Genomic DNA, 25,104 nt, shown 5'->3' with positions numbered 1-25,104 from the left:
GTCCACTCTCACGGATGTGCACAAAAATCACCCAAGACCTCCTGTGGAGCATTTTTCAGTAAGTCTTTATTATAAAAATATAAAACACAGAAATTAAGTCAAACATTTCTACAACCCCAACAAGGAAATATCCCCAACCCACATAATTCATAAATCAGTGTTTACACACAGACTGTACACAGCTTCCTTGATTGGATTTTTTTTCCTTTTGACTGATTTCTGTGTTAAGCAGATAGTATATTTACATAAACATGAACCACAGAAATAATGACACAGAAATGCCACAGCTGGAGGAAGAGCTCATTATGTATGGAGGTGAAGAACGATAAACTAAATACTGCTGAAAGATTCAGTCATAAAAAAAAAAAAAAAAAAAGAAAAAAAAAGTGAGCTCCCGGCTAACCTTCGCTCAAAATGCTGTTTAAAAAAAAAACAAAAAAAACAGAACCGAAAAACCCCCCCAAAAACAACAAATAAGAGAAAATATAGAATTTCGTAGAAATTAAAGGGATTTAAAAAAAAAAAAAAAAAAAAAAAAGTGACACAGATAACCAGAAATGGACCATAAATGAAACACAACCTAGTTAGCCTAGCTTCACATAGTCTGGAAATAGCACAGCTAGCATAACCATCTCAACATATGAAACATACACAGTAGTGTTTGAACGAATTTGAAACCACCGTAGTTTGTCCTTCCTCTCTACTATGCTATGCGAGGCAGTTTACAGTATCCTGCTTTAAGCTGCCATAAACTAGGCTAAATCACTGCCAAAAATAGATGCATAATTAGCACAAACATGTCAGAGTGATATCAGTATTCTTTTAGCAAACCAACAGTTTCTGTGCTTGGCGCTCTCTTAGCATAAATTACGAATGGGCTCTTCCTCTTTGTGAGGCCAGTCTGTGTCCGTTATTGGAATGGAATGAAGGGAAGTAAAAATAAGAGAAAACCCCAGACGGGAACAGGCGAACAAGAATGAATTTAGTGACAATATATTGTTACTTTCATTTATATATAATGTTCATCTCAAATAGTTAAATAAAAAAGATTGAATATACACTTACAAAATATGTCCTTCTCTGAAACCTCTGTTATAGTTTTAATTTTATCGGATTGGTAACGAGTACCAGCTTGGGGGGGTGGGGGGGATTATAATGAAGCCAAAAAAACCAAACTACCATAATAGTACCATAATGTTGAATTTGCTGATGCTGGTGCTTCATTTAATACACTGCAGTGAGTTCACGATATTATTTGGCCTGTTTTTCTTTTATGCACATATACCACATAGTATAACCCAATAAACATATAAATAAATGTAATAGAGGTTTCAGATGAGTTGATTTCTGTAGCTTATTTTATATACAGCAACAAATAAAATATCACCATCTCTGCAAGAAATCGGGCGCTTCCCCGCGCTGGCACTGTGTTACTTTTGTGAAGCAGTGCGCAACAGTCGCGTTAAAAACAGGAAGCAGACTTACTACCATTATAAAGACGTGTGTGACAGTTCAAACTGAACATAACCGATACTTCACTGTGAAATATTGTCCATTTCACAAAGGGGTTTGAAGCCAAAATAGACGTGTATCGTTAACATATATAATATGTTGGCGCTGTTTCGGCCATGTTCGGTATATTGATAGCAACAAGCTAGCTTTACTCAGCAAATTTACAAAGGATCATCTTCGTAGTATACTTCGTCTGACACCTCCTGGCTTTTGCTTTAGAGACTTCTCCTCGTTCAAATGATCCTGACACTAGCTACTAGCTAAACTGCAGGTTGCTAATTGAAGCCAATGATACTGATGCTGTAAATAATACTTATGATTAAATCTTTTCAGAAGCTCTCAGTAGGTTGAGCGAGGTCTTACACTTTTTATTGGCCCTTTCTGTCTTTGTCACCGATGTCAACTTGGTGCAAAGGACGGAGTTTGTAGTACAAGGAAAAAGGAGCCACAGGACAAGCTGTACAAATAAAGGGAGGGTGGGGGGTATTATTTTCTATCAGAAGTGCTACAAACAGGCACTGTAATAGATTTGCTCTTTTTTTTCCTTTAAAAAAGGGGGACATCACCCAGGCAGGTGAGCTCGAACAGTCCTGTAATACTCTAAACGTGACCAGGGATGGGACGGAGTTTGGGAGGCGGCAGCGAGTTTCAGTCAGAGGGCGTTTGTGTTCAGGGGTCAGTGGCATTGATGGTGGTTTTATCACGGGTGGTCATGCCTCGGTACCAGCTGCAGTAGCCCTCCTTCTGCTGGATGCAGGCGTAGTGCCGGGACTGGTAGCCGGGATAACCGAAGTGGGACAGCATGTCCGTCCATAAGCACTCGTTCTTGGAGGTCACGAAGCAGGGCAGGTAGTGGCAGGGCTTAATCTACAGAGAAAGGAGAAAAACCCGAGATGAAGCCTGACAAGCACTATCCCATGATTTGGCATGTTGCTAGAACATACATGATACTGAGTTATAACAGCTTTTTATTAGTGCTGTCAGCGTTAACCTCGTTAAAATGACGTTAACGCCATAACCACATTAACGCGGCAAATCTCCGTTAGCAAGTTAACGCGGATGGCCCCGTGCGTGGGGCTGCACGGCATCAATGCGTTCGCGCGGTTAGCACGTTAATAAGTTAACGCCGTCATTTTAACGCTGACAGCACTACTTTTTATATTATAACTAAATATCATACCATAGCGCTAATTAGCTTAGCACTTATTAGCTTTGAAAGAAGAGGTTAAAAATGGCGGAAAATGGTTACACTAGTTGAGCTTGGATCTGGCTTCCTAGGTAGCATAGCAAAAAGACAAATAAGCAGATTTTGGCAGTATGAAAGATGTTCCCTGAATACTTAAACAATTTACCGACTGCGTTTTCTCAAATCCTAAAGTACTTTGAATTTACAGTATTTAGGTTTATTTATGGTTCATTATGAATTAGCTTAATGAGTGCTAAGAAACATAGCTTGGATCTTCAAAAACACTTGACATGAAATACATGCTTGGTGAAACAAGCAAAACATGCATCTTTGCTCTACTGCCTTTCAGCGTTTGCTTTCAGGGATTTACTGCAGAAGATTTATTGATCTGATGGGACTGGGGGAAAAAATGGCAGCTCTCTAAATAACTAAGCTCAAACCCAGTAAGTCTACACTGGCACGTGCTGCTTTGTGCGACGGAACGTTGACATCTTCCTGAAGCAGCGAGAGTTTTTTGTAGTTTGTCAAGGATTCAGTTCGATGTTAGCCTTTCGTGCGTCACCACTCCAGGTGCTCACACAAAAAGCAGCTTCACAGATGAATATACAGCCTGAAGTGACAGGAAGATTCACATAACTAACCGAGTCGTCACACTTATCTGGATATGAATTCAGCAGCAAATTCAATTAGTACATTAAAGGCCACGTTTGCCATTTTTGGCTGCTTTTGTTACTCAGGCCAAGAAAGTTCATCCTCCGTGGCTCAGAGATGTCTGACATAACTTCTCAGTTCGAGTGCTTCTAACGATCTGTAGAGAGTAATAAAACTGCCACGACATGCTTCTTCGCGCTCCAGTGCCGTAAGTCCTCATTTGTGAAGGAATGCGAAGGACAGAGGAGCTGTTTTTTAAAACCGTGCAGTGATTTCTGTGTCTGCTTTGCGCTTAAGGGCCGTCACCATGACGCCTCAGCTGATTGATTGCCTCCTTCGATTGCCTCTGGGCTGCTGCCACGTACAATCTGAGCACAGTTTACTTGCTTTGGCCCGTATTGGGAACAAACAGGTCTCCCTGCTAATCCACTTATACTGATAGGGGCCCGGCGCGTTAGCAGATGTCCGCGGCGCCGCTGTACAGTAGGATGTTTATGAGGCGTTTCGGCAGCTGCGCAGCAGCAAGCTACATGTGTGAGTCACATGAAATGGGAGGCTTGAGCTGATTCCAGACCTGTTACTTAATTCCCTGTGACAGTAGTAAAACTTGTTTTTTTTCTCCATTTCTATCCCAGCTAAACATCCGTGATGAATAATAGTGGGAATTAGACACTTAAAAAGGAGCTCATATTTCAGTCTTGATAAAAAATAATCCGTTCAATGGCTTGCAGTAGAATTAATGATTGATTTGATTCTTCACACAGAGCCACCATAACTAAGTATACACATCCTTCCTCCTGTACTGTTTAAATCCTGTTATATTAATCAACTTTATAAGTGGTCATCCAGCAGGATAACATTTGGTTGCCTTTGCAAAAATGAGCAGCAGTAAGCTCCTCTTGAGCCTCGTCTTTCCTCATCTATCATATCCTTGTTGGGACAAAGGTTGCCTGTTGACACTCACCCTGCAGTTGCAGCCCAGCTGGTAGCGATGGTTGATGCCTTTCTTCTGCGCCAGCGAGAGGCGCTCCCACCGCTCGTTCAGGTTGCACAGCCCCGTGTAAACCTTGCCGTCGTAGACTCGTCCTGTGGAAGCACAGGATATTTGGATGTCACTCTTAGATTGTGTTCTCACCTCTGTATAAAACGATGTTTAAGTACCTCTTAGTCTTTAAAACGGACTCTGGAGTCATGCAAACAGATGTGAGGATTTGGCGTTTTTCTTTGCCAGACACACACATGACAAACTGAATCTTCGACTTTGGACGAACCAACAGAACGACATTATCGACCTAATTCACAGAAATTTTAATATTTTCCAAGGCCTTAAGGGGCGTATTTACTTTGCTCTCTCTGGCGCCCAATAAAAGCATCTGTACTTGATTAATGTGTAAAGACCCACACATTAATCCCGACTCAGGTCACAATGCATGCATGCCACTTATTTTGTAATCGTTTCAATATAACACAGGATACTGTAGTCCCATCACTCAACCAGTCCAACTTATTTGCCCATGGTAAGACAATATCATACAGTAAGCCCATATTAAACCAGCACCTCTATTTCTGGATATCCAAATGTCAGCAGACATCTATTTTTAGTGCTGGACCATTTGCACCTTACGGACTCCCGAGACAGGTGCACAATGGCACACTGCATGTGCTCGGGAACGTTTCGATGTCATCAGTGTTGTCACCTCATGGGAATGTGACAGCTCACAAATATGTGCATCTTCGACCCCCAGTGCACCTCCCAATCGGCCTGCATCGTTGCACTGGGATTACTGGAGTCGCTTGCGGGTTTATTACATGGTGCAGAGTGTGCGACACGCACCTAAAATACCAATCGGGGTCAGCGCCCTTATGCTTGATCAAAAGAGATTTTTGCAGCTCACGCTGGAGGCCTCGGTGTGTTTAAATTGTTCTTAATACAATCCTAATTATATGGAGTTCTTTCTATAGATGCCCTGGCAGGAGCGAAAGACACTGATGTCCCCTCGCACCCGGACTGGGTAAACATAGCAGTCACTGCCCAGCAACGCCAGCTCGTTGGCTTGCACTGTGCGGTGCAGTTAGAGTATTTACAGGTCGGGACTTAGCGACAGTTATATACACCAAGCACAGCAGGGTCCAAAGTAAACTGCACCTCTGTTAGAAATAGCAACTCATAAAGTGCTTCTGCTGGAAAATGCCAGTCGCTTCCTGCTGGCTGCTAATTACGAGTTGTGTGTGTGAGAGGAAAAAACAAAACAAAACTGCAGTTTCTAGACGGCGAAGCTAAGGGAAATGAGTTTTAAGAGGGCCATTCCTTTGCCACCTTGCACGGTGGCAAACAGTAGGTTGTAATTAGTGGGAAACTTTGTGTGACAGGACAAACCAAGAAATCCTTGGGGAGGAGAAGTGTGTGTATCTTGCAGTGATGCTGGCTGGAAGGCCTCTGAATGTTTTCAGCACCCATTTGGTGATAAAATGGATTCAGTTTGGATTTAATCATGCCACAAGCTCAAAAAAGGATATATTGAGAAAGAGTGTTGCTAACAGTTACACGTCCTCTGAGACTGTCACATACAAGCAGTCGCTAAGTTTATGTTATTACGAAACAGACCGCGAGTGGTCAGTTATAACTTTCTCTGGTGCTATCACAAATGATTACCTGAAGCCATTTATCAGAAATGCCAAAGGCAGTAAAATCAAATAAAAACAGTTATTTTGGACAATCAAAGACCTTCACAATGAGGATATTTTGTAGAAGCAACTTTCAGCTCTTATCCCACCTCCATACCCTTTAAAAGGCCTGTTTGATGTTTGATGGCTGAGAGTTAAGTCAGAATTAGGTGCCAGTTACACTCGGGGTAAAGCTTTGGCACTTAGCTGTGAACATTCAACTCGGGGGAGGAGTCTTTGGAATGCACCAATTAATCTCCTCATGAAGACTCTGAGCCCCTCCCCCTACACACAGAGTGGAGCAGCCACTCCAGAATGCTTTTTAACCGAAAACTAATTTTAACCAAAACTTAATCATTGCTTGTTCCACTTACATTAAACTCGGCACTAAAAATGACTCTGAGGAGCAGACAGCCATCGAGCAAAGCTGGATAGCTTAGCTTAGAGTTTCCTTCATATAATTTGATTACGGTGACATTTTCTCCCTTAGCACAGTTTCTGTAAACGTTGCATAGCCTCGCTTTGAGAGGGTTTCTCACACTTAACGTTGATTATTTCAACAGTCTGAGTAAAAATCAGTCAGAGCAACGCTCAAAACCACGGCTCACCTGTGATCAGGTACTGGTATTTGTTGATGTCAAACTTCACACCGCACAAACTCTCCGAGGCGTCTGTGTAAATGTGCTGCACATGCTGGACTTTTTCAAATCCTTTGTACATCTGTAAGACATGAGAATCAAACATGGAATTACACCCCCATGCTCTTTAAAAATAGGAAAGTGTAATGTTTCTGCACCATGGCACTCCATCTCTTCCTCAACCTCCACATATAAATAATGACGAATGGAAACAGCACACTGGCTTTATCAGATGACATTTCTTAAGGAGCGCCTCAGGGGAGAAGGAGTATTTGGCTCTGCCCTCAACCTAATCATAGATAACATAGCTACGTTGTGTAATATGCTTTCACTTTGATGGCGTTTTGGCAAGGTCACTGCTAAAATCCAGTCCTTCCATTCAGCTCAGTCATGTAGAGCCCGAAGTGAATGTTTGCTCTGAGAACTTTCTGGATTTTTCTTCCCCTGGCAGTGTAATCTATTTGTCTGGGAACAACAGGAAATCCCTGTTTAGATGCGGCGTTCTGAGAAAAGCAGAACAAACTGTTACTTAAGCCAGAAACTGTGGCACTTTGGGAAAGCCAAAGGCACAAGTCTCATAGGATCTGTTGAAATTTGAAAGGAATTGTGTAAGTTATTAGAGCAAAGCACTGTTTTCAGTACAAACCAGCAGACTGAAATACAAATAAATAAACCAAGAGGCTCAAAGGCCACGTCTAATTGCTGAGGATAATCCCAGAGTGGCACCTGCTATGCTTCGCCATCAACAGGCCACTTGATGTTTTTGTTACAACCTGGGATTTTACTGATGCATCGCATGACTCTACTGAAATATTTACACTCAGAGTGAGGAGTTTGGTTGAGCTCTAATGCCCGAAAGCCTGCTAATCCTCCAGCCTGGCTTCTATCTGAGCAGCAGGCCGATGTCAGCATCTGTCAGAAATATGCAGTGTTATGTAAGAATATAGAGGAAGTAAAGAATGAGCTTTCAGGGCAAGGATCCTGAAATGCTTTTCAGCTATTACACGGCAGCTGAGGGGGCGGAGAGACAGCATTGTAAGTAAAATGTAACAAGCCACGATATGTAGTCAGTTATACTTAAAAATGAGAGCAAAGATTGGTCTTCAGTTGAAAAGATGCAGAAATTTTACAATTTATTTGCTTCAGATTAAAAAAAACAAAAACCTTAAATAAGTGACAACACTGGGGGAAAAGCCAATCTTTACTAATAATAATCAGCATATTTCTTTCCTGTAGTGTGACAAAAGAAAACTAGATAGGCAAGCCTCATATATACATGTATGTGTGGATATTTTCAGGCTATACAGGTAACGTCCCATGTCAGCAGATGTCATGGTTTCATGGAGCTCAGGATTAACTTGTCATCACTAGCTAGTACATATCATTAGCTAATAATAGCAAAATTCTTTTTCTCTGTTCATGAGAGCTAAAGAAAAATGTATATAAATCTTATATAGAGACCATTTTAGAATATTTAGATAGTTTGTGATTGGCTTAGTTTAGCAGAAGAACTGGAAACAACCAGCCATTTCTGTAAATGTCCAGTCAGTTGCTAATATGACTTTGAGTTAAATATGGCGCTGTAGTATAGTTAGCTATACTACAGCGGGAAAAAAACAAAACTTCGATATTGTTAAACTACTCTGTTATTTGTATAACATGTTATTTGATCCTGTTTTTGAAATGTAAACAAAAGCAAGATTAGATGTTTCGTTCCTTTTGGTCGTTTGCTAGGTGTCCTGGAAATCTCTTCTTGGTCATGTTATTGCACAAACACAGGGATTAAACTGAAACTTGCCATAAAAGGATTTTGCTTTCTGTAGCTTTGTATTTAACTCAGGCAAACAGCATCGGATTAAGCAGATGTTTGTTCTCACCTTCATTTGCTTGACAGTGTAGCGCATGGTTCCAAACGGTCCATCTCTCAGGAGCTTCTTGCCCACCACTTTAGCTCGAATCACTGTGAAGAGAGCACACAGGTGCATTCCTTTTAGCGTACAACTTTCCAAGCAAATAAACACATTGCTTCTGTTAAATGCCGTTTCAGGACCAGGTTGGCACCACAGTTAACCATTTATGCATTACTTCCATTTGCTGAGAAAGCCAATAGAGAAAAATCACTAAAGGAAAGAATGAGTTTGATACAGAAATGGAAGGAAAAGAGTCTGAACTAGAAAGACATGGATGTCTGCAAATAACTACTCTAGGGTGGGATTGGAAAAAAAACCATTCATGTTCACTGTTATTAACTTTTGACAATCTGAATACTAAATCTTCACATAATTAGGAAAACGTGTGACTTTAAACAAAAACAGGGTCCCATCTTTGGGAGTACAGCTTGACAACGATCTTATCAGAGTGCAGGACCCTCATGTAAATGTTGGCGAGGTGAAAATGCTTAGCGGCAAGTTTGATTTGTTTGCTTTCACTTGTGTTGGCGTAAGGGGGCTTATTATGAAAGGCCAGGAACTGGGAGTGTACAAAACGAGTGATCATTTGAGCTGCTGCTTCAGCGCCTGCCTCGAGCTGCGGGCCCTGCATGAGCTTTCAGTCCCGCTCTGAAGTTCACCTGCTGCCCAAAGCCCAACAGCCACAGACACAACTAACACTGACTATGTTTGTTATCTTCTCCCTGTGGAATTTCCTTCCCAGATTCTTTGGGGTTTCACATTCCCCAGAAAGGGGGGAGAAAGAAATGAGGCATGTGGCATCTTCTGTTGGATTTCTGTTTGTCTAGCTGTCCTGCTAAAAGGCAAAAGGAAATTGGGCATAAAACTACAAGTCAAATAGGAAGCTATTACAGCATGGCCACCCAAAAGTGGTGACCACAGATTTATTTTAGTTATACGGTCCCCTATTTGAACCGAGACTTTATTTATGCAACACACCAAATCCTATTTTGAAGCAGTAAATTGAGCAATGCAGCCATCCAGGAGCCTCAAACAGATTTTGTGTTACTTTTCATTCATTTCAGTCTTCTTTAGTAGAAAGCGGTGGCATTTTGTTAACTGTCACTGTTAATGTCACCAAATAAAAGATTAAATCACATTAAATCGTAAATTAATAAAAAAACAAAAAACATGGGTCACTCCTTCCAGATTCCAGCCCCTGCCTGCCCTCTACTTTCTGAACTTTTGCAATAACTTGGTGCACAGCATTTGATCCATTAACCTGTCAGCTCGCTCTATATGAACTCAGGAGCGCTGCTATGTGATCAACCTCTGCTAAATGCATCTAAATGCTGTCTGACAGACGTCTGCAGCTGCAATTACAACAGCACAGGAGCACAATTACACAGGAATGTGCAGATATAACTGGATACTTTTGCCTCATTTCAGTACACTGCCGCCATTATTTTCAAATGCCACCCGAAAACGCAGTTTCATTCTCTGCCCCGGCCTCAAAACCAACCCTCAGGACTAACAAATGTTTGTGTTTGACGAGTCACAGGTCAGCTGATTTAGCTGAAGTACATCCAGATAGGACCCCTTCGTTTTTCTTTAGACGAAGGCCACTAATTGGCCTGTGATAATAAGTGTGACGCACCAAAGACAGGATTTCCTTGAATTGACCTCCTCTGCATTCAGCAGTTATATTTGCAAATGACCGCAGAGTTGCCAGCTCACATATTTAAACCCATTTCTCACATTACCCTGGTTCATCTGGAAACTACAGGTATACTAAGTAGGTACTTTCTAAACTTCTTTTAGTGTTTTTGATTGACTCAAAGTTAGCAAACTACGCTAGCTAACCTAGCCTGGCTTCCAGGTCTAAAAAAGGAAGTCAACAGCACTTCCAGCCTTAAATGTGTATTCTTTTTAATGGCCAGCAGGAGGCGATCATCTGATTGCAAAATATAATTTGTATAAAAACATTTAGTTTATCAAAGCTAATATTTTAGTAAAACACTTTTCTTATTAGTTTATGGGGATCATCACCAGGTTCAATAAAACCTGAAGTTAGATTCAAATAAAGAACATAATTTACAAAATTACAGCCATCGTTTCTACGGTTAATGAGTGGAAGCTAGGTAACCTAGCTAAGAGTGATAATGATTGAAAAAAAAAAAAAAAAAGTTTGGCTTTAACAACTTTTGAACTAAACCAAGTAAAATAACACGTGTAATAGTTTTGTTACAAAAATGTATTTTAATATCAGTCATGTATTACCTGGCTGAAGGTTCACTCCATCTTGTGAGGTAAATATATTAACTATTACACCATAGCCATGTCTGTCATGTTAAGTTTAGGTTAGCGAAACCTAACCCGGGCTTATGCAGTGTTCTTGCTATTGGAACTGTCAGTGACGAGTGAGGAGGAGGAGTCTTTCCCTGTGGTTGTCACTGCAACTGCAAGTGTAACTAAAATATGTATGAAGAAAATTTTGATCTGGAAGCACCCTCATGAGAAGAAATTAATCTCTTTGCGCAACAAAAGCAGTAGGCTAGGCCCAGAAAGGAAAGAAAGTTGACCTCAAGTAGTTCACCAACCTATTGTTATTCAAAACAGGCTATAACCCCCCACCCTCTTCCGCCACTACCTCCCCTCAGAACACTTTCCTTGTGACGCACAGGGATTCATCTTCTGCTGAAGACCTGACACACATTTTCAACAGTGGGAGTCTTTTTGTCATAAGAGAGGTAAACAGGAAATAACCTGAAAAAAAAAGAAGAAAAAAAAATCCCCCTCCACTCTCTTGCCTGAAGCAGGCGATTACACAAGCATGGATGCAAATGCTAAGTCTTAAGGTGAGCGTGTAATTTAGTTAAACATTTAGCCAGCCTACGTACAATGTGGCAAACTGCAAGCATGGCAAGAATAAGGCTAGTCGTTTGAGTGTGTCTGTGGATGTGTGAGGGAGAGGAGGAAAGCAAGGCACGGGGCGCGTAACGCCGATTTTGGTATGCAGAAAGTTGTCCAAGCTTGAGGAGGCGAGTAGGAGGAAGAGGAATTCTCAGGACGACACACTATCACGCTCAAAAATAAACACTGAAACCGAATCCCCAATGCAGAGCTTTATGTCAGGTGAAAAACACTGGCGCAGAGAGCATGCAGCGCTCGCTCACATGCCAAATGGAGGGAAGCTTATGAAGCACAGGGATTTTTCTTTCCTATCACTCTGATACCATGATGGTCGATTTCTGCCAAATCAAATATAAGAACCTAACAGTCTTTAAATTTGGCTTAAATGTGCTCAAACGTAGCAGACTTCTTAAAAAGTACCCAACTGTAATGTCAGTCATCAAGCTTCTAGCTAATATTTAAGCTAAGTGAATACCAACACACAGCTGGTAATGCCAGACAAAGCAAAGTGCAGTGCATGAAAACGAAAATCCATTTAACTGCCTGTGAATTCAACTTCTTATTCACCAAATTAGAAAGTTGATTTCCCTTCATTAGAGGCTCCTGCGGGATCGAGCGACAGGAACCTTGAACCAACTACTCGTTTTAATGTTGCCGTCACGCTAGCAGACCTCAAAAATGCTAGTTGCCAGAGTTAAAATTGGTACCCTTTTGCACACTTTGGCCAAAGTATCTAAAACACAGCATCGTGCTCTACAATGAAACCTTGTATCTAAATTAGGGAGTATGCTGAGAAAGCTCTGGGAAAGGCAGTCACAACCCAACACTGGGTGCTATCTGTGCATCGTACTACCTTTGCACCTGCTTTGCATTTTCCTCTTCTTGCTTTTTGTCTTTGCCACTCACCGACTTGCTGTTACTCACTCAAATCACCAGCTGCCTTTCACCTTTTTACCTGTTAGACTGCAAGTGTTGCGTAAATCTTGGTAACACTGACAGTTAGAGGTCAGTACAGATCAAACAGTACTTGTTACTATTCTTTCAAGTTCGCTAACCTTTAATAAACATACTGAAGCTGAATAAATGACAGTTTTTTGGTTTATTCTTCATTGTGTTTTCATGTATGAGTGTTGTACCATTGTGCGTCGCCCCTGTATTGGCCTCTTGTTTTGGAACAGTTAACCTCTGGGTGGCTGTGTGGTCATTAGAAGGGAAGGGCGGGCTGGACATTCGATACGCCTGGCTCAGGGGACGAACATCCCAAGCTTGTATGGAATCCAGACTCTTTGACATCTCCTCGAATTTTAACTCACTTGAGGAAAAGTATAAAAATCTGATCCAAGCTTACATAATTCAACGGTGGGGGGAGAGAGCAGATGCTGCTAAAGGGAGTAGCTATTTACCTGAATGCTACATAACTCATTAATAGGAGGATGAGGTCACAAAGCTCAATGCCATGCATCGCTCTAAACCCACTATGCTTTGCTTGTTTCACTAAGCTCCTCTATGGATAGCAAACATCCACAGTGGGGCAGGATCCTTTCTTTCAATGGCCTGATCCCCAATCCCAAACCGAGCATAAACGCATATCACGCTAATCCTCAGCTTCTAACTCGGTTTACAGCGCAAGCATGTAAAAGTTTGCTCCTGTCACCTCCAAGCATTTTGGGAATGAGCGGCATTACGAAGCAATATTGAATTTCATGGTCAAAGCTTACTCCCAGACCTCTAATCTTGCTTCGGGAGGGCTTTGGAAAAACAAGTGCTGCACATTTCCTCCTTGTGAATGGGCTGCTTTAACCCAGCTGCCTAGTAGAGGCCAACAAGGTCTTTGCATAAGGCAGCAGCCAGGTCATTGCCCAGTGCTCAGGTATGTAGCAGGGGAAAAAAAGAAAACAACAAAAAACAACCAGCTACAACTCTGCCAACTCTAACAGTAGGCAGTACATTTTGGGCCTTTCTATCACATGACCACAGAATAAAGTCCAACACAGACAGGAAACTGCAGCACATGCATACTTTTGTATATCACAGTTTTAGATTTGTCAAGTAAAAAGGAGACATTCTGCAATAACCTAATTTTCAACCCCTTTAACCTAATTGTGATTCATCCAGTGGAGTGCCTGCGGGTGATTGTGGGTCAGGGCCAAGAAACCAAGAGGGAAAATGCTTTGAACTCCACTGATGGTCTTAAATTTGGAAGATACAGGCTTTGATGTTGACGTTGAGAATTACAGCCCTTCTCTCCTGTCAAATGAGCATTTCAACCCTATGCCGTGTTGTTTTCCACGTCTCCGAGTCCAGCGAAGAAAGCAGGTTTCAGTTTGAGTTGACAGAAAGAAAAAAAAGACATTCAGCCTAAAACAACAACAATAAAAAGATCTCTACACCAGTTATACAGTTAAATTGTCCATGATTTGGTAATTGCACATGCTGGGAGGCTACACTTGACCCAGAATATCCTGTGAGCATGTGACCTTTTAGTGTTTCTGAAGCGCTTCTCATCGAGGGACTGGAGGTGCGCAAGCAAACCGCAAGCATTCAAAGCACAACCCAAGCTAAGCCCAGGGCCTTGGAAATGGGATTTGTGGGGCTCACAACTGATCGCTGGCCCCCATTGAAGTCAGTCCCAGATTCTACACTGCAAGTCTCATGGGGTGCCAACACCACAAGCTATCCAAAAGATTTGAAGGACTGTGAAAGGCATCGCTTGAGCGTTTGTCAAACGGGGTCACTTGGCTGAAGACACACCCACAGGCTCTGTGATCAGTCCCCACCAAAGAGAAAACGGCCATTTTGGGGCTGTAATGTCACAGTTTCTGTTATCTCCCCTTATAAACAGTGGGATCCTCTAAAGTATGACAGGCTAAACCTGCACCACCTCCTCCTCCTCTAAGATGCTGCAGAGGATTCACCAAACCATCATTGTGAGTTGCTGCCCACGTCAGAGCTAAATGAAGTGACTTCCACCTACAGAGGCACGCTGGTTCTGTCCTTGGAATCTGAGCAAAGAGAAGCCTCCTTTTCACAGGCAAGTCTGGCAAAGCCTTAGGAAAAGCAAAGTCTTGTGGAGCGATTATGACACTCTGAGACTGGAAAAAGGAAACTGCAAATGAAATGGCATTTTTAAAGTTACACCGTGTCCTCGATGTGACGTTTTTCTTGCTGCCAAGGGGTAATAAAAATATGTGAACTGAACAGGATGTCAATCGACGAGAGAAAAGCAGGTTTATGAGAGCTGCTGGATTCTGGAAATATGAGCTTTATTATTGTTTATTGATGGTGATCCATATGCTAAATCGTTAAGGTTAACAGAGCATTTCAATGGGAAAATCTACTTTCAGAGTTAGCTGACACCACTAGCTTTGTGCCGGTATGAATACCATGCTGTACATTGAAGATAACCAACGCTAAAGCTTCAAGCTTAGCAATTTAGGCGTTGCTACCTTGATGTTTTGAAACGTGATGTAATGCCTCCAGGCTCATCCTAAACCAAATCCTCCTCTGAGACTAATGGGGACCTCAGACCCCCCAGTACACCTCTACAGAGTTGGATGCTTTATAAGAGTCAGAGGAGTCACCGCCTGCTGGCTGCTGAAGAGAATGCAAGTTCAAGGCACTTAAGCCTTTAAAGTATGAACTAGAGATGGCACGATACCACTTTTTTATGTCCGATACCGATACCGATATCATAAATTTGGATATCTGCCGATACCGATATGAATCCGATATAGTGTTTTTTAATCAACAAAACTGTTTTTTAAATATCTTGCTGCATTTTGTATAAGTTCATACTCAAGTTTAAAACAACAACTACACTAAAGCTATTCTGTTATACCTGTATGCAAAAAAAAAAAAAATTTCATAGTTCAGCAATACTGATCAATCTAATAAACTTAAACCTACACCATCCTCCCTATTCTGGTATTTTAAAGAGTACTTGGTGTAGATATTAAGCAACCTAACTAATAGGGTTCCAACTCCCAGCAACAAAAATAAATAAATAAAAAATAGGGAACCACCCCTCACGCTCCACCTCATGATGCTTAATCGACGTAATCAACCTTAATTTGATGCAGTGTGAAAAAAAAAATGCACAGAAATCAATTATTTTTCAAGAAATATTAAATAGATTCAACATCTTTCTTCAACAAAATTGCAGACTGCACAGATGGTACCTTCCCAAAGGAAAAAGTACTATAGCTTACTAGGGTATATATATTAGACTTAATAGTTACTATATACAGTAATTGACTTCTATTCATTTTACATCAAATTGAAACTTTGGGTGTCAGATAATTATTTATTAAAAGCTCGACATTTTAAATGAGAATAAGAAAGAAAAGTATGTCTTTGTGCCCCCTTTTCCCTGTTAATGCCCTATCGGCCCCCCTGGCTAAACTTTGCTAGATCCGCCCCTGCACAGTTACCAGCGTCAGCTACGTAGAAAAAGATCCTCGAGTAGAAAGTAATATTAAATAAATTCTAACAACAGCTGATCAAGCTTAAACGTGCTGCTGTTGTTCAGCCGCTGGTTTCCTCTTTCTGGTGCAAAGTGGGCCAAAAACAAACCAGAGTCACGGACTCGCGACAGAAAAGCCGATCAGCTGATCATTAAGCAGTTTCATGATTGAAGTAGCAGCAGGAGAGGCAGTCGCTTGTTAAGCTTAAAGCAGGAATGCTTTACAAACATTCAGAGATGGACTTACACACTTGCTTTACTTCTCTCGGGATAACTTTGTCGGAGATGAAATGCCGGGTTGCTAGCGAAGCTCCAAATGCTATCCAGACCACCGACAGGTCCCGCATGCCACAGCCGCTCTATCACGTGATGCATACTGCTCCGACGTGCTAACGTTCTGAGGTGAGTTACGGCGTGTTGCAAGTTTTGTGAGGTGCTTTCGTGATATTTAATGGATCGGATTACATTTTTTTATTTTTCTCCGATATCCGATCCAGTAATTTAGGTCAGTATCGGACCGATACCGATACGTAATATCGGATTGGTCCATCTCTAGTATGAACCATCAAATAATTGCCAAAAAATAAAATCTAACAAAATTACAAATACACCTGTATATTAATTTGGATATATGAGTTTTAGTTTGTGTCATATTTGTTACATACAGCTTTGTTATACTATTTATTGCTTAAATATATATTGTGAATTTAATTGTTTCAGGTTGGGGTGTGTGTTCAAAAATGAAATCACACTGATGATGTAGAAGTCTCAAAAAGTCATGTATCAAATATGGTACACTTTGCATTGCAGGTGTATTATTGAATTCTGACCAATAAGCTGTGTCCATCTTTTATCTACAGTTTATGTTCACTACCTTCAAGTTAGTTCGCTTAGCTTAACTTAGCATAAAGACAATGAAAAAAGGAGGAACCAGCCAGCCTGGTTATGTCCAAAGACTCAGCTATAATTATAAAGTTGAATAAATAATGTCTTCTTTGCTTAATTCATACAAAAGCTTTGGCTGCAGACATCTAAATGTAGTCAAAAGGGCACTTTTAGGAAGTCTGCTTCACCTTTAAGAATAATGGGTATCATTTGTGCAGTAAATTATGATTTGGTGTGTGTATTTAACATGAAGAAGTCTCCAGTTTCATTAAGATTTTAAGGCATCAGTAACTAATGTTCTCTATAATCGTTTTCAGCCTCTACTGGTTACTAGTAGCAAGTACAAGATCATTAACAATGATGTCAGAGTGTGTTCATGTGAATTAGCTGACAGTAGGTGTTAGGGTGGGTTTACACACATGGTAGCTGTGTGTGTGTGTGTGTGTGTGTGTGTGTTCTGAACTGAGAGATTATTGTTTGAGCTCGGGCTAAGGATTTTAGAGTGCCTCATGACGGTTCACACATTTTCAGGTCAAATGAGATTAAAACAAAATATCGGCTCCAGTCAGAAACCCAAATGCGAGTCTGCGCTCCTCGTCTGCAATAAAAACCGCCTTTCTGTCCCATCTGAAACACTTCAGCCCTCTCTCCCCCTACAGCAGAGATCAAATGATCCTCGGGTCTTTACTGGTGTTATCCAACCACAGAGGTCAGGTTGGACCGGCGTTCCAGGCTAAGCCAGATCCTAAATTCATATTATTCTGGGCAGTCAGAGAAAGCACACCCAGGCCAGTAAAACAAGCCATGTACACCTCGACACTCCACTGCTGCTTTATCAACCCGAGGCCGGGGGTACTGAGCCACTCAACACAGAAATACCAGAGCGTGCAGATAAATAAACAGTATTTGAAACATGTAAACTCACTGTGGGTCTTGTTTTCAACTGGTTCCAATTCACACCAATCAAAGAACATTCCCCCTCACCCACCCATCCTCCCACCAGAGCACAGCTTTGGGAAGAATGTGCAGACATTTGTGTCCCGAGCAAAAGCGGAATATTTGAAGTAAATTAAAAGTCAAACAGTTTTCTGACACACAGACACGCACAGAGCAACAACATTCAATCATCTGTGTGGGGAAGCCTGCTAAGGATCATCAAGGCAGATGCTGGAGGAGAACTCTGCACTCGCTCCGATTTAAACAGGTGGGACCACGAGGTGAATTGAATCAGGTGATTCTTATACTCAGGTCCTCAAGTGTCTTCATCAGTTTGGGACATTTTAAGCTCTCTCACTTTAATCAGCATCCTGCACTGACCAAAAACTACCAGAGTTTATTAAAAATGTCCAATTCACAGTGAGAGATCCGCATGCGAAAACCCAGAAAGGACTGGAAGGAACCAGTTTTTTCACGCTCCTGTGACAAGCAAAGCTTTTATTTTAACATCTGACCTCCGTGCAGTGGTTAGAATAAAGTCACACTAATTTTCATGAGTATGAGAGGGGGAAAAAAAATCGGGGTTACCCACCTATGTCGGAGTTGCAGAAGGCGTCTTGGGGGTGCGTGAGAGCGCACGAGCAGCCCTCCGTCAGCTGGTTAACATGCAGGGTGCTGAAGATAAACAGCAGGCTGACCAGGTACACTGAGTGCATTTCTCCAAACTTTCTCACTCCCTCTCTGGAATAAAACTGTCCGACTAAGTCCGCTGAATCACCACCACACGCTGGCTGCTGCTTCAGTAAGTAGTCAGTAGATGTAGCAGGTTCTGCGAGTACCGTCCACGTCTGTAGTGCTGCTCGTCTGTCACAGCTCGCTTCTCTCTGCTCGAGCGTTTCTCCCTGATCCCGCGGAGGAGCACACGCGCACATATAAGCGCGCGACGAAAGGTTCACGCCCCTCCCTCTTCAGAGCTCGCAACCAGTGCGGCCAATCACACGCTATTAGGAATAGCAGACACGATGACATACTGGAACATTTCCCCCTCTTCATCTTATTTTCCCATACAGACCTAAATATAATAAAAACAACAACAACAACAATAATAATACAGAAACATAAAGTAGAGAATGAGATGTTAGCTAAAAAAATATGCGTGCAACTGTTTGATGTTGATCACAGAAGGGAAAGTGGGGTGAGATAAGTGAAGCTCAACTAGTAAAAATGTCGTCTAGCGTCATGTTCATTACAAACAGGATTTAGTTATGTAATAACTAATGAAAGACATGTAGATAGCCAGTATGAACTCACATGTCATACTGGTACATAAAAAAAACAAACAATTAACACAGTTTCTAAGTAGAAATGAGCAACTAATGAATTTAAAAAGAGTTGTTTATCAAATCTCATTCACTAGATTAATTCCAGAAATACTTTATCTCCCCCTCTCCTCACCCCCTTCTGACTGCAAGAAGAATAACTAAATAATGAACAATGTCTCCTTTATTCTTTTGTTTCCTTTTTGCTCATTTCTCACCGAGGAGCCTCACTTAGTCATCCTGCCCACCCTCTGACGCCCCCTTTAATTACTAATGCTGAGTAATAGCAAACACAGTCTGCAGCGGCAATCCGAGGCAACCAGATGACTCTTCATCTCTGCACAGTAAAATCAACAGATGTGAGGGCAGAGAAAGCCACTCTCTTCTTTTTTCTCTCCCTCTTTAAGGTTGATCATCACTGTGCTTGAAGATTCATGTGGACCTGTGGATAGCTTCACTTTGTTTTGCAAAGGCTTTACTCAAGCCACCTGTTAGGCACATTCAGTTATATTAGCCAGTTAAAGCCTCTTTCCTCTCCCTCCTGACTGCTTCACAGATCCGCTGCTCTGTCGCCACCGGGGCTTATCTGCTGAGAGACTGAGCGAGCTATGTTAAGTGTTCACGCTGCTCGTGGTTACATAAGCGCGGCACAAATAATCATGTCGGGGAACTCTGACCCTAGATGGGCCTTCATTAATGGTTATCACGCTTTAAAGAGACATCGCAGGCACACCAAGGCTTAATTTTGTAATTAGCAGGGTACTGATAAGCATGTGAAATTTCAGTTTTAAACTTTTAATCATAAAATTTAAAGCTGACTGTTTGCCTTGTACATGTGGTCCCATTATGCTCGTTTCTTGGATTCTGTTAGAGTAAATTTGCACAACTCTAAACTCTTTAAATGCTGTTTTAGCACCTCTTTAAGCCAGCTTACTTCTGATTGCCTGCCCCTGGCAAACTGAAGGTTTGAACAGCCAGTGGGGGCGGGCCTTGTGTAACTGCTACATTAAGGACATCCCATCTTTTTGACATCATGTAGATCAAAAAGTTGAGAAGTTGTTGGCAGCATCCATTGATTTTACTGCAGAGAGATTGCTTGTTCTTGGAAAAGCATATGCCAACTTTGAGAAAATTCAGTCATTTAAAGGCCACTTAATGGATGCTTTTGTTAATGTGTCACACTCAGAAATACTAACAGGCTGAAATACTGCACAGGCACCTCAGGACTTTCTGTTTTATCCCTCACCCATGACTCGCATCAAGAACTCATCAAAAGAAGTCAGTGTTTGTTCAGCGGTACATTCAGGTGTAACGCGTCAACACATTTCAGCCAGCAGGACATTAACCATCTGCGGAAATTCATTTTCACAGTGTGTTATCAGAGGTACAGCCTCATCCGATGGTCAACAGCAGCTACATTTCCAGTACACATTATTGAAAACACGTCAGCTGCGTAATTGTATTCAAGCACAGAAAATGCCCATGCTGTTAGTACTGTTAGTTCAGTCTCCGACCTCAAATCCAAGCCAAATTTATTGGCATCCCCTACTGAAGCAGTGAATCTGCATGTGTCATTTGTGGCTTTGGCGATGAAAACGGGAAGGTCCAGACTAGCAGGAAGTTAAGGCCGGCTGCAGAAAGGAGTGATTCACTTGGGCCAAATGACATATGACTTCATAGCAGTGGAACAGCTCTGCATTTCTAACATATTGTATAAGATAACAACATGAATCAGGGCCAAATAATGCACAAACCTAATATGGTGATTATTGGCATAGACTGCTTTAAAATATAAATTGTCCTTAAAGTTGTCAGAAGTGATTGTCAGCTCAGAGCCAGTTGTGCCATACTATGAGAGGCTGAGGACTGACCATTTTCTTTTCTTTCTTTTTCTTCTTCTCAAGTCCCTCGAGTTTGTAGGTTCTCTGTCATCCAGGAAATGGTAGTCCTAAGTCAGGAACTCCAGGCCTCAAGGGCCGGTGTCCTGCAGGTTTTAGATTTCAACCTGGGTCAACACACCTGAACTAAATGAGTCATTCATTACCAGGCTTCTCTAGAATTCAAGACATGTTGAGGAGGTCATTTAGCCATTTAAATCAGCTGTATTGGATCAAGGACACACCTAAAACCTACAGGACACCGGCCCTCAAGGCCTGGAGTTCGACACCTGTGTCCTAAGTGCTTGAAATTATGGCATCTGGACTAGAAGAGCACAAATCACAACAGGTGTTTGCAACTGTTGAAAATTTCCACCAATAAGAAGGGAGCTTTTTCAGTAGGGCTTTATAGATAAAAATATACTAAGTGCTATTGTCTCTTTACACTCAATGAAAGAATAAAAATATACAAGTCATCGAATTTAATATGAAATACAGAACTGTGAGAGTCTATTCAACTGAATTAAATTCAGTTTTATTTATGTAGTGCTAAATCACAACAGGAGTCACCTAAAAGTGCTTTATATTGTAAATAATACAGAGAAAACCCCATCCATCAAGAACTCCCTCATGAGCACTTACATGGTGACAGTGGGAAGGAAAAACTCCTTTTAACAGAAAGAAACATCCAGCAGAGCCAGGCTCAGGGAGGGGCGGGGCCATCTGCAGTGACCGGTTGGCGGTGGTGTGCGGTGAACACACTCGCACGTTGTCATGACCATTTAAGTCGTGGCACACAGTGCTCACTGAGCCCATACAATGACTTTGGACTCCTGTCGGGCACCGTGACGTCATTCTGGGATTGATTGTCCCTTCTTTGTTTTGTCCTTGCAGAGTCGTCTGCAGATGTACGTATGATAAGAAGCTATAAATGAACTTGAATGAGCCCCGCCCTCCTCTTCCTTTTGGGTCTGTTTCTCTCACTCTAATCTGGGCAGAAAGCAACATGCAAACTTTGTCCTTTGGTTTCTGTCAACAGGAATTCTTGAAAATGTAGGAAGTTGCAGAGTGAATGTTTACGAGGGTGGCCGACGGAAGGCGGCTCGAAAATGAAAAGCGCAACACTTCACTGCAAAATATTTCTCGGAATGTAGCAAGCATCAAAAAAGTGATTTATTATGTGTAGCGCAGAGCATGTGAAGGTAAATTTTCCTTTTTGGAGTGAGCAGCTGAATAGAGAGAGCTGTTCACCATATGTGTGTGGGTTCAATGTGTCTTTTTGGCTTGAGACGCTCTCGCTGGATAGTCGAGAGAGTAAGACAGATGCGGTGGGGATGCTCGAGTTCAACAATAAGTTTATGTTTGAAGATTGTAGGTGCACTATTAAAAATGATAGGCCCATGCTATGCAAGCATCGTGTTCTACTTTAACTTTACTGTCAGAAATGGGACAAGATAAAACAGACGATGGCCTCCAGAATATTCTGGTTATGTGTGTCTCTCACAGTCTGTCACTGTGACTTGATCCATGCAACTGAAGGGAAAAAAAACCCTCAACACCCTCTGGAAATCATGCTGCTAAAAGTAGGCCAGCATCCTGTAAGAATAATGCAGAGCATAGTGCATTTCATCTGAAAAAGTCCAATTATAGAAAAAGGTTTGTTGTGAGGCTGGCCGTTCGCCGGGGGAGCAGACAACAGCTTTGTATACCGGAGGTCTTTAAGCCATGGTTGACAAAAGAGAACATAGTGGTGACTCAGAGGAAATACCTTTCATCCGACTGACAGGCCTCTAGAGAGGCACAGGAAGAGTTGGAACTTGAAAAGATAGCACCGCTGGGAGAGACGGTCGCCGAGGGACAGTATCCAGCCCTCACTCACCCGGCCCTGGTGTTCGGCTTACATGCCATTCCACTTAAATGGGACACACAGGATGATCTCTGCTCTGCAGCTCGACACTGTAAGGAGGACCGGCAGTGAAAGTTGTGACACAGCAGGCGCACTGGCCGTATTTCGCAGGAGGATTTGGGATCTTGCGGTTTGGCGGAGGATCTTTCTCCAACTCGCTGGGTGGCTGCGTGGACACAAAGGAAACACCTGTTGTCCAGTGAAACTCCACTGGGTGGTAAACTGAACCGCAGGTGGAGTGTGGTTATTAGGAAGGGACTGGAAGTTATTTCACACAGTTTACCCAAACCAGTGCAGTTGGTACAAGCAGATGCTTTATCACAGGCATTTAATGTTTCTATTTTCAAGTCAGCATTGACACTATAAAGTAAAAGTATTGTTTGGCTTGTAGGCATAAAGGAAAAGTCATCCAAAGGTTGCCAGTTTGAGGCCAGATGCACGTTATTCCTCCTATCTCACAGTTTCTGTTTTCTGTACTAAAAATTTCGAGGATTGATTTGCTTAGTTCTGTACAGGGTTATGCTTCAGGTTCACCAAACATGTAAGCCTTTGATGACTGCTCCTGGGTCAGATGTGCCACGGATTGTATGGAATGCATATTTATAGTGGTTACACCTGCAGCGCGCGTTTGATGTGGAGCTGTCTGATTCACAGGCAGAGCAAGTTTGGTGAGCTTTTCTTCTGTATTCTGTGGTGTTTTCAGGTTTAAGAGTTGCTACACTGTTGCAAAACTGTGTAACAGGAGTGTGTTAACAACTACAGGTTTAAGTTACTAAGCAACCTCCAGCTCAGGGGTCAGTGGTTACTTTTCTCAAGGGGCCACATGGTAAACTGGGACTGTTGTAAACTGTGAGAGTTCCATGAAGAAGCTAAACTCAATTCTGCTGAATTCTAATTCGATCTTTTTAGAAACTGCTACTGATGAGGATGGATGTTACACTTAAGTGATGATATGAATGAAACAGGCATAGTCAAAGTGGTGATATTTTGTCACTATTTAATCAGCATTCCTGTTTTGTCCCCAGCCTAACTAGGCATGCTGTTAAGTCTGTGAACTTCCTGTACCTTTGACTGAGTGCGTTGCTGCCAGTTCCTCTGTAATCTTTAACTCTTTTGTTATCCCACATACAAAGATTAGTAACTGGGCTGTCTCGTGAGCAACACGGCTTTCATTATGTGCCAAGGAGAAAAATCCACGATTTCCTGGATCTGTCTTGTCTGTCAGTCTGGAGAGAGACACATTTTCAAAGCTTTCTTTTTTTCTCAGGGCATATTAACACAGCAGAGTACGCTCTTCCATAACACTCTTTGATTAACTTCTCACATTTGAGTCCTAATTTTCCATTGACCAAAGGTTTGGATGTAGTATGCAGGCAGTACAATGCTGAAATCTGTGCTAGCTGGTACTAGCAAGTTCAATGCACATGCTAGATTCAGGTGTTCAGTGTAGCCACAACATTAGAGTGTTGTTGCTCTAATGATGCATTTGATCCATCACAGTTCATTCTGCTCCAAGATCATGGCTTGAAGGTGGATGGCACTCTCAGTACTGAGATTTTTTTTCCCTGCTACCTTGGGGTGGAAAAGAAAGACGTTCCTTGCATCCACTTCTCAGGGTCCATCACTTCTAAAAAGTGACCTGCTAACTTTGTTAATTAACACCTTAATTTGTTAATTAACGTACAGCAGTGTTGCGATGGGCTGGTGACACCAACACACAAAAGCTAAAACAGGGCAGTACTGTAGACATAGGAGTCACCAAACACACCACAATACAACTTTATCACAATACTTCACTCACAATATGATATTATTGGAACATTTTGCAATATGGGGAATAGTACAATAACACATATTATGATTTACCACATTTTTTAAACTGCAAATTATGTCCTCAAATGTAACATTGGCAGCTGTCGCTGTCTTATCCAGTAAGATAAAGACATCTCACCTCAGCATAACAACACTGTCACTAAAACCTGCCCTAAATGTTGCCATAAGATGGAGTCAGTCTGCTGTCTTTCCCTGTCTGTGATTGAGTGGGGTCAGTGGGGTCAAGTTGGCAATTACATGCAATCTTCTGATAATCTTAGTATTAGTAGTATTACCAGAATATTTATATTTATTTAATAAAATATTGACATTTTGGCTCCCCGTGTGGATACAATATCACAACACAAAACACTGGGATATTACACTTTATCAACTTTTACCCCCTTCCCCACAGTAAAACCTGAAAGATGCTGAAAGATGCTAAAACACTTTG

General features: G+C 41.8%; 2 protein-coding genes across 3 annotated transcripts in view; one reads left to right on the top strand and one right to left on the bottom strand.

The window, feature by feature from the left end:
- syn3 (synapsin III) overlaps nucleotides 1-25,104 on the top strand; it is a 129,835-nt gene that overhangs the window by 59,357 nt on the left and 45,374 nt on the right. The window lies entirely within an intron of this gene.
- On the bottom strand, nucleotides 49-18,633 carry LOC308399125 (metalloproteinase inhibitor 3). Its single transcript, XM_080886141.1, has 5 exons — nucleotides 18,329-18,633; nucleotides 8,529-8,611; nucleotides 6,622-6,733; nucleotides 4,314-4,435; nucleotides 49-2,379 (listed from the first exon to the last, which is right to left on the bottom strand). Exons 1-5 carry the CDS (start codon nucleotides 18,450-18,452, stop codon nucleotides 2,182-2,184), a joined length of 639 nt encoding a protein of 212 aa, XP_080742267.1. The 5' UTR covers nucleotides 18,453-18,633; the 3' UTR covers nucleotides 49-2,181.

This window comes from Rhamphochromis sp. 'chilingali' (assembly GCF_963969265.1).
Source record: "Rhamphochromis sp. 'chilingali' genome assembly, chromosome: 7".
NCBI lineage: Eukaryota > Metazoa > Chordata > Actinopteri > Cichliformes > Cichlidae > Rhamphochromis > Rhamphochromis sp. 'chilingali'.
The sequence above is the reverse complement of the archived record's forward strand: the minus strand, read 5'-3'. Positions and strand labels throughout refer to the sequence as shown.